The 9,697-nt window shown below is 50.7% G+C and overlaps 1 protein-coding gene across 1 annotated transcript in view; it reads right to left on the bottom strand.

Annotated features, from left to right (window-relative positions):
* The window catches only part of LOC130210713 (centrosomal protein of 164 kDa-like), a 14,469-nt gene extending 5,539 nt beyond the window's left edge, over window positions 1–8,930 (bottom strand). The window contains exons 1-15 of the mRNA XM_056441196.1: window positions 8,810–8,930; window positions 8,306–8,389; window positions 7,350–7,461; window positions 6,724–6,949; window positions 6,270–6,434; window positions 6,061–6,180; window positions 5,891–5,971; window positions 5,665–5,769; window positions 2,779–2,832; window positions 2,555–2,685; window positions 1,009–2,196; window positions 810–941; window positions 496–655; window positions 190–264; window positions 1–68 (exon numbers count right to left, since the gene is read on the bottom strand). The exon at window positions 1–68 is cut by the window's left edge and continues 55 nt beyond it. Of these exons, the coding sequence (XP_056297171.1) occupies window positions 1–68; window positions 190–264; window positions 496–655; window positions 810–941; window positions 1,009–2,196; window positions 2,555–2,685; window positions 2,779–2,832; window positions 5,665–5,769; window positions 5,891–5,971; window positions 6,061–6,180; window positions 6,270–6,434; window positions 6,724–6,949; window positions 7,350–7,461; window positions 8,306–8,384 (2,696 nt within the window). The 5' untranslated portion in view covers window positions 8,385–8,389; window positions 8,810–8,930. The remainder of the gene's footprint in view (window positions 69–189; window positions 265–495; window positions 656–809; window positions 942–1,008; window positions 2,197–2,554; window positions 2,686–2,778; window positions 2,833–5,664; window positions 5,770–5,890; window positions 5,972–6,060; window positions 6,181–6,269; window positions 6,435–6,723; window positions 6,950–7,349; window positions 7,462–8,305; window positions 8,390–8,809) is intronic.
* Window positions 8,931–9,697: the final 767 nt, after the last annotated feature.

The following is a 9,697-nucleotide window of genomic DNA, read 5'->3' as shown; positions in this document are numbered from 1 at the left end:
AGCTGCTCCAGCTTCCTCTCGTGGTCGCGCTGCACTTCCTCCCGCACTTCCTGGAGGACGTCCGCCAGCTGAGGCAGCGACAGCAAAAGGTCCGTTTGAGTGACAATAAATTAAAAAGGGAAATACATCGACATGATGGCACATAATTCTGGGCCGTGTGCGTGCGTGTGTGTGTGTGTGACCTCTGACCTCTCGGTGGTACTCTGCCAGTTGCTGTTCAGGTCGTGGACTCATGAGTTCCCGCCTCCTCTCTGTGGTTTTGACCTTCATACAGACAGAATAGAGCAAACACACACACACACACACACACACACACACACACACACACACACACACACACACACACACACACACACACACACACACACACACACACACACACACACACACACACACACACACACACACACACACACACACACATCATTAATCCGTGCCCCTCGGGTCCACTGCCCCGCCCCTCTGTATTCTGATGAAGCCTTTCTCCTCGGTCACCTCGTGTTTCAGGGAGTTCAGTCGCTCCTCCCTCTCTCCCCGGAGTCTCCGCCTCTCCGCCTGCAGCTCCTCCTCCTTCTCCTCCGACTCCGCCTCCAGGCGCTCGGAGTCCCGCCTCCTCTGGGCCTCCAGCTCCTCGAGCGCCGCCTCGCTCTCCTCCCTGAGACGCGCGACACGGGGGTTACCTCTGTCCGCCGGTTAACTGTACAACTGACTCGAGATCAGTCGATATGCCGCAAAGGGGCGGGGCTCTCAGCGGTTGCCATGGATATAACAAATAAAGCCGACCCAGCCTCACTTCCTGTGTCTCTGACCTGAGCTGCTGTTGCTGCCTCTTCCTCTCGTGCTGGGCGGACTCTCGGAGCTCCTCCAGCGTCCTCTCGGCCTCCTCGTTCAGCTCGGCCTCCTCCTCGCTCCTCTTCGTCAGGAGGCGCAGCCGCAGAGCCCTGGAGGAGGAGACGCCGTCTGTTTGTGTTCTTAGGCAGCGAGATGCTTGACTTCACTTTGACCCACCTCTGTCTCTCGTCGCTCTCCTCCTTCAGCTTCCTCTCCTCTTCCTCCTCTTCCCTCCTCAGCTCCTCTTGGAGGAGAAGCACTCTACTCTTCTTCTCTTTCACCATGTGCTCCCTCTCCTCCTCCACGACTTGATCCGCGTCCCCCCTCTGCCAATCCTCTTTCCTTTCCCTCAGACTCCTTTCCTCTCTCTCTACCCTCTCCCTCTCCTTCTTCTTCTCTCTGAGACTCCTTTCCTCTCTCTCTGCCCTTTCACTCTCCTCCTTCCTCTCTCTTAGACTCCTTTCCTCTCTCTCTACCCTCTCCTTCTCCTCCTTCCTCTCTCTCAGACTCCTTTCCTCTCTCTCTGCCCTTTCCCTCTCCTCCTTCCTCTCTCTTAGACTCCTTTCCTCACTATCTGCCCTCTCCTTCTCCTCCTTCCTCTCTCTCAGACTCCATTCCTCTCTCTCTGTCCTCTCCCTCTCTTCCTTCCTCTCTCTCAGGCTCCTTTCCTCTATCCCTGCCCTCTTCCTCTCCTCTTCCTCCTTCCTTTCCCTCAGGCTCTTTTCCTCTATCTCTGCCCGCTTCCTCTCCTCCTTCCTCTCTCTCAGGCTCCTTTCCTCTCTCTCTACCCTCTTCCTCTCCTCTTCCTCCTCCTTCCTCTCTCTCAGACTCCTTTCCTCTCTCTCTACCCTTTTCCTCTCCTCTTCCTCCTCCTGCCTCTCCCTCAGACTCCTTTCTTCTCTCTCAGCCCTCTTCCTCTCCTCTTCCTCCTCTTTCCTCTCCCTCAGGCTCCTTTCCTCTCTCTCAGCCCTCTTCCTCTCCTCTTCCTCCTCCTTCCTCTCCCTCAGGCTCCTTTCCTCTCTCTCTACCCTCTTCCTCTCCTCTTCCTCCTCCTGCCTCTCTATCCTCTCTCGGTCTTTCCGGACCATCCAGCTCTCCGGCTCTTCCTCCTCCTCCTCCTCCTCCTGGTTTTGGAAGCGGGGTTCTGGGAGTCGGGCGTTGTGCGTGCCGACCAGCCGACCCCTGGAGGTCTCGGGCCTCTGCAGCCCCAGAGACGCGGCGAGGCTTCCGCGCTTCAGACGGAGCCCCGCCTCCTGCTCCGAGGGGGAGGGGCTTGAGAAAGAGGGCGAAGGGCTGGACTGGTGGAGGACGAGTCGGTCGACCTTCAGAGCTGGAGGGGTGTCTCTGCCGGCGGCCTGCAGATGCCTGAAGAGGGAGAAAGTCGTTCTACTAATACTATATAATATATAATATATATTATATACTGAGGCTAAAGAGAAGTAGAAAATATCCTACGATTGAACACTTTCAGTTATATTTAATTAACTTTTGTCGAATGTCCATTGCTTTGACAATGTAGTTGCATTTTTTCCCAAAATAACATCAATAGTTGGGAAGAATATTTTGGACAATTTAAATCTGCTAAATTTGTTGGTCATGATGAAATATAAATGATAAAAAATAAAATAAAGACCCTTCAGTTCCATTTTCAGACCTGAGGAGGAAACACTTCAACAGATCCTGGCTTTCTAGGAATAAAATCAAAACAACAACAACAACAAACCTCCTGGCAGCCTTCTTCGTCTTTGCCCCGCCTCCACTCTCCTCTTCCTCCTTCGTGTCCTCTTTGTCGTCTCCCTCCAGCGGACTGACGTCGCCGGACAGGTCGGTGACGTCTGGAACCTTCTCCGGCAGCTTTTGGGGGGGGGGTGCAAAAAAATAATAATGGTTGAATATAAACGTCTGACCCCGAAGGCGAATGAGCATCGCACTGCATGATGGGAGTACCTTGACATCGGCGGAGGACGACGCCGCCTCGATGTTCTCACTGAACACGGACTCCTGTAATAACACACACACACACACACACACACACTCAGCCACGAGGCAACGGCTCTGACAAGGAGGCGCGCAAACAAAAAACACACACAGCGACCACTAAAACAATGAAGCGTGCTGTGTTTAGAGACCAAGAAACACACACACACACACACACACACACACACATATGGCGTACGTCTAAAAGCAGCACGCACACGCAAACGCCAAACAAGGCCGGCAAGCTGGGAGGCTCGATTGGAGGAATGGGGGAGACTATGGCGGGAGAATGAGAGGTCAAGAAAAGGATTTAAAATCCACAGCCAATCAGAAAGCAGATCGACAATAGAACTGCAGCGCGGGGGGGGGGGGGTCAGAACCGCCCGACCCAGTCCTCGGGGGCTCAGATGATGCCCCTAAGGAAGTGGAGTTGGACTCTGGGAGCTACATGCACCCGCGTGCAGAGGTCAGGCAGGGTCAGGGGTCGGGGGTCGGGCGGGGGGGGTGTATGCACACACAGAGGCAACACCGGACCCTACCTCTGCGGGACGGGGGGGGGCTTTTTTCGCCACGTTCTCCATCGTCTCGCCAGGAAGAGTTTTGTTTCTCTTCTGGCCGAGCGCGTGAGGGTCGCCCGCCACCGTGTTCTCGCCGAGCTCGGCGGGGCGGACCTGAGCCGCCGCCGCGAAAACCTCCGCGACCTCTCGCTCGCCCTCCGATGCCGACTCGTGGGCGTCGCCCGCCGGCCCCTCCCCCTCCGTTTCCCCTCCTTCGCTCTGCACGCCCCTCTCCGAGGCGTCCTCGCCGCTCTCCGTGAGTCTCCTCTGGCTCAGGGAGCATCGCTCCAGAGCCTCGCCATCTCTTCCCTTCGCCTTCTCCGCCTCCTCTTCCTCGCTGCCAGTCAGCCCTTCTTCTCCATCTACGCTCTCTTTGGGGTTTTTGTCCTCCTCCTCCTCCTCCTCCTCCTCCTCCTGCCGCTCACTCCCTCCACCCCGATCACTTTTGAAGCTCTTCTCCACAACCTCGTCCCCACTTTCCTCAAACATGTGTCTTTCTTCTTCTTCCTCCTCCTCCTTCTTCTCCTCCTCCTCCATTAAACAACCCGCTGCCTCCTCCATCTCCACGTTCTCCCCTCTCTCTTTGGCCTCACTCGGCTGGCTGTCACCTTCCTCTCTTTCATTGCCCTCCTGCTCCTCAGCCTGTTCACCCCCCTCATCTCTCTCTTCATCACCGCCTTCACAGCATTCTTCCTCTATCTCGTCGCTCTCTACTTCCTCCTCTTCCTCCTTACTTCCTCCCCGCCCGCCCCCCTCTCCTTTGCTTTTCCTCCCATCCGCCTCCTCGTCTTCCGGCTCGTTTCCTTCCTCTCCTTTCCCCTCCTCCGTCCCTCCCTCCTCCGCTTCCCCTCCTCCTCCGTCCTCGCCCGTCTCTCTCTGAACACCCTCGCCTTCCTCCCGCTCCTCCTCCTCCCCCTCATCCGCCACCTCATTTAACTCCTCGGCCACCCTCCGTCCGGCAGCCCACTCCTTCCCGACGTGCTTTTTGCTGCCCGCCCGCGAGGACGGGTGGAGGTGGCGTCCCCTCAGAGAGTCCTTGGTGGAGGGGGAGAGGGGGAGAGGAGAGGAAGACCAGTCCGTCCATCGCAGACAAGAGGCGGGGAGATGAAGGCCGTGCAGAGACACAAGGGAGAGAGAGAGAGGACGGAGGAGGGCAGGTGAGGGAAGGAGGCAGACAAAAAGATTGTGACCCCCCCCCCCCCTCTCTCTCTCTCTCTCTTTCAGCGGGGGGCGATAATCTCACCACAGCTGCATGCAAAACCGCGGGGACAAAACGAGTGACGTCAGGCAACCGACACCAAATAAATCAACGTGACAAGATACATGCATAAAAAAACAGACGATAATTTGGTGTCCAGGGTTTCTCTCACACTCAAACACAAAGAACACAGAGAGGAGCAGGTGTGTTCATCAACGGGACTTCCTTCCCAGAAATTCTACCCCCCAAAAAAAGCCATATTGTCAAGAAGAAAGCACTGAATTTACATTTTTGGTAATTTTTAGAGAAAAGAATGAATGCATTATCATCTTCTATGGGTTATGGCTCCTAAATTAAATGAGCGACTGCTCTCTGAATCTGGTAGAGGTGTGCTCGTCGACTCCAATGGGGGATGAATATAAAGAATCCGATGGAAGTGGTAACGCTCTGAATGCGTCGCGGTCAGACGGCGAAGCGGTGACAGTGACAGTAGGAAGACAGCAGGACGAGGAGGAGGACACAGCGGCGGCCGTGGGGGACACGCTCCGGGGTCACGGCCGCCGCACAGGTGAGAGGTGTAAAAGGTCACAGAGGTCACAGAGGTCACACGACGAGGTGGAGAGAAGGAATAACAGATGGTTTAGAGTCATGGTTACATGAGACCACGACAGAAGGTCACTGTGTGGCAGCGATGCACAGAGGATGTGTGGAAACAACAAGACCCGGGCCACAACGTTAAAATATATAAATATCTATGATAAAAAAATCAAACAAATACTGGAAATACATTTAAAAGTTATCAAAGGCTGCATTTTCACTTGGGGGGGGGGGGGGGGGAGTTTCCCTTTTCTTCACAGTATATATATATATAAATATTTATATAAATATATATATATAAATAAATATATATAACGGGAAGGGGGGGTGCTTCTGTCAACTCATCAAACATAATAAATGTTTAATACAAATTAAAAATATAAATACTACGGCCATTCGAAGAACATGGTACACATGTTAGTGGCACAGAGAGCAAAAAAGACACGAAAAGCCTGTGTGTGTGTGTGTGTGTCTGTGCGTGTGCGTCTGTGCGTGTCTTTTTACCTGTTGGGAGGGTGGCTCGGGGGTGTGATCTCCAGATAGGGCCAAGTCCTGCAGCTCCGGCTCGGTCCTCTCCTCAGCTGGAGCTCCACCACTGGCTTCACTGTCCTGGAGCACAAACACACACAGACATAAAAAATGTCCTCAAAGTTGCTGACGAACCATTCTATTCAAAAAAACATTCCATAAAAAGAAGTCAAAATGCAAAGCAGATGCTGCGGTCTCACACCTCATACTGGAGGCCTCCCCCGAGGGCGTCCAGGTCCAGGTGAAGGTTCTTCAACAGCCGGTCTGAACCACGAGGACTCGGCTGAAAAAGCGACAACTTCTGGTTTGATGCGGGACGTAAAAGTATTTATGTGAGAGCTAAAAACATCTCCTCTTCACATTGGATCGCACCTGGTTTTCTGACAGTTTCCCATCGTCATCGTCATCATCATCAAAGCCAGGCAGAGTGAGCGACACCTTCTCCTCCTGCCTACTGCCCAAAACACTCGTTGCTCCACCGCTCCGAGGGCCCTGGCCGAGAGAGAGAGAGATTGATTAAAGTACACTGTGTACAGTGTGGCGGTCGGGGAGAGGCTAACGATGTGATGTCATCGCTGTACCATGAGGGGTTTCTTCAGGGGCTCCAGCCCCCCGGAGCTGCCGAGGGGCCGTCGGAGAGCGGGGGCAGAGCCGGGCAGTGGGCCCGGACCGGGGGCATCCAGACCTCTCAGAGGGGCCAGGCCCCCCAGCGGGGATGGGAGGCGTCCCAGGGCTGAACTCAGAGCCTGAAGAAGAGGGGGGGGGGTGACAAAGTGGGAGGAGTAAGCCACGAGACAAAGGGTGCTCAAACATCAGAAACACTGAAATAAAGTTAAAAAAGAACACGTTAAAGTAATCTTTGCTGTTTTTTTGTCTCACAGCAAGTTACCTGTGTCATATGACCATGCGGCGTGTCACGCTTCATCCTCATTAATGACAAAACACTAATGTTTAAATAGGGTTCCACACTGATTGAAGCTTTTCCTCTGAAAAGAAAATGAAAATACAACATTTAAATATATGACAACCACTCACTCCGGGAGTCTTGAGCGTCTCCTTCTTCTTCTTTTCTTTCTTCTCCTTCTTTTCCTTCTTCTTCTTCTTCTCCTTCTTGGGTCCCGGGCCCCCGACGGCGGCGGCGAGCTGGGCGCGCTCGCGCTCCTGGGCCACCAGGCGGCGGTAGTGCTCGTCGCAGGGGTGGTCCCAGCTGGACTGTCCCGAGGAGAAGTTGAAGTAGTAGATGTCTCCGGTCACATCCTGGCTGCAGGGGGGGAGGAAAGAGGAGAGAGGAAGGAGTGGGGAGGGGGTTACTTCGGCACATCCAAAAGAAAGACCCAGGAAAGGGAGGGAGAGATGGCAGTTGCGTTGTCACCTGAAACACTACATGAATTTATTCAACCCTATCTCAGAGATTTGATTGGCCACGAAGAAATAACACTGATAACTCATTTATCATCGTGATGACTGTTTATTTAAATTAGCTTCATACTTATTTTTAAAGCATCAGAATTGATATCTAGCATCTACGTGATATTGCCGTTAGAAGCGTGTTGTAATGTGAGATGCAATATGTGGACACTTTCCATGCAGCTGACAAGAAGTTAGGACCAAGACATGGTTCCTATGCCACTCCAGACCCCCCCCCCCCCCCCCCTACTTACCAAGGCTTCCACTCGGGGGGCAGAGGGGCAACGATGCCCTCCCTGGCCAGCCACAGGAGCTCCGGCTCACTGTCGGGGTCAATGCCGATCTCTCTCGCGTACTCTTGGATCTCTGAAGAGAGAGGAAGGGAGAAAGAGTGATATGAGGTGAATGGGATTTTATTATATTATACAGCATCTAGTGGGTTTAACAATTCATAAAGGCACAGTGAATCCCCCCTCCCTGACCCCCAACAAAATACAACCAATATGATAGTTTATGAGAGGATGCATATCGGATATAATGGTATTGAATAAATAATAATATATTAATAGTTAGTAATTGTATGGCACTTTCCATAGACAGCAGATCAATACTAATGCAAACATATCAAGTAATAAAGACAGCAAAATAAAAGCACAGTCTAACATATCTTTGACACGAGTGAAACTATTAAACTAACCTCCAAATCAAGCAGTTGCGCAACAGAGCTATATTTTAAAATAAATGAATAAGATGTAATAAATAAAATTCATTGAGGGGCGAAAAAGGGCAATTCTGTAAAAATGTGTAATAGTTAATAGTGTAAACAGTGTCAGCAGATTGAATACTAACTAGAAGACTGTGAAATGAAACATAAATAATTAACATATGATTATAACAAATTTCCATGACTTTTCCAAAACTTTTAGTATTTACGTTTTTTCCATGACTTTTCCAGGCCTGTAAATTACCATTTTAAAATGCCATGACTTTTCCAGGTTCTCCATGACCGTACGAACCCCGAGTGTAAATACAACCCCATTAATGCTGCAGGTTGTCCAGGAAGTATCGTCCATCATCCACAAGCCACATATCAGCATCAACCAATCAGGCTGAGGATTTCACATTTCCCACCAATGGGGTGCTCGTAAAAATGAACTGTGGTGTGATCCAGTCATATATCCTTAAATGTAGGCCCGCCCACACCGGGTACCTGGTTCGGAGGGTGAATAGCTCTCATCGTAGTCCTCCTCCAGGATCAGCTGGTCCCCGATGAGAGCAGCTGCAGTCATGGTTACTGCAGAGGAATACAACACGAGTCGAATAATAAGAGATATTATGTATTATATATGTATTTGTATGCTATATAATACATCAGGCGACTACACGAGGGTGGTTTTACGTTGCTGTTGTGCTTAGTTAACTATATAAAACAGTGACTTCATGAAGCTAGCTATTTGCACAAATGAAGGGGTTGTTGATACATGTATTGAGCCTGTGATGAACAGTGAAGCCACATTTCACGTCTCGACAAAACCACAAAATATTCACGAGGAATAATAGCTGGTAACGGTTAACGGCAATATGCGCGTGACAGCTGAGGAGGGGAACGCGCTAAGCTAATGAAGCATCCGTGCTAACTGTGGGCGCCAATCGAGCGACTTAGCTCAGCCGGCTGAGTAGCTGGAGAGCAGCTAATTGGTGATAAGTGATTTACCTTCACACTTTAATCGATTCCCTCATTAGCCTCTGTGGGGGATATCGACTAGTTGTCAGTTAACAGAGACATTGTGTACGCAGAGAAGGAGAAAGATGCGGACTGTGCGGCGTTAAGCAACATCTCCAAGGACGCTTCCCCCGTTTCCTGTTGACGATGGAGACCGGCCTCTGATTGGCTGAGCCACGTGAGACGTTCACTTGTCCTCGTAAAGTGAATCTCCTTTACGTTTTTATACAGCAGGACTAGACATTTTGACTGACTGGTTTTGTTTATTAATGTACAAAATACAGAAGTACACTTTACTGATATGAAAAGACAACATTAACATATGGTGAAACGCATCTATAGTCTTTTTACTTTTAAGTTGTTGTGATTATTTTTTATTTGAACTACACATGAAAGTATCAATCACATGACCTACTAGGATGCCACTTTTCATTTGTTTTTACTTTCCTCATGAGCATACCAAGTCTGGGTGTATGTTGTAGGGAATTCACTACAACAAGAGGGCCTTTGGATACCCAGGACCGGGTTTAGAGTTATCCTTACCCAGGATACTACCACTGTATACATCCTCTCCTCACTCTTTTGTCTTCCTCTTGTGTGGTTTAGGATTGAAGTAGCACCTTGATGGTACACTGTGTGAGATCTACGTTTATGTGTTGTAGTTATTTGGCTTAGTTTGAAATGCTTTATAAATAACTTAAACATTCCCCATTTTCCCTTTTCCACCATGTCAGAGTTATGCAGGCAGCAGCTGGTCCCGTTGTTAAATCTCTCCCTCGCACAGATTAAGCGTTCCCTCTCTTGTGTGGAAACCAAATGAGTTTTATTAAAGTCATCGCTGCAAAACGCCAGAGCATGGTGGAGGAACTCTCAACTGTT

Source organism: Pseudoliparis swirei, chromosome 20 (assembly GCF_029220125.1).
Source record: "Pseudoliparis swirei isolate HS2019 ecotype Mariana Trench chromosome 20, NWPU_hadal_v1, whole genome shotgun sequence".
NCBI classification, from domain to species: domain Eukaryota; kingdom Metazoa; phylum Chordata; class Actinopteri; order Perciformes; family Liparidae; genus Pseudoliparis; species Pseudoliparis swirei.
Note: the sequence above shows the minus strand (reverse complement) of the source record. Positions and strands in the feature narration are given on the sequence as shown.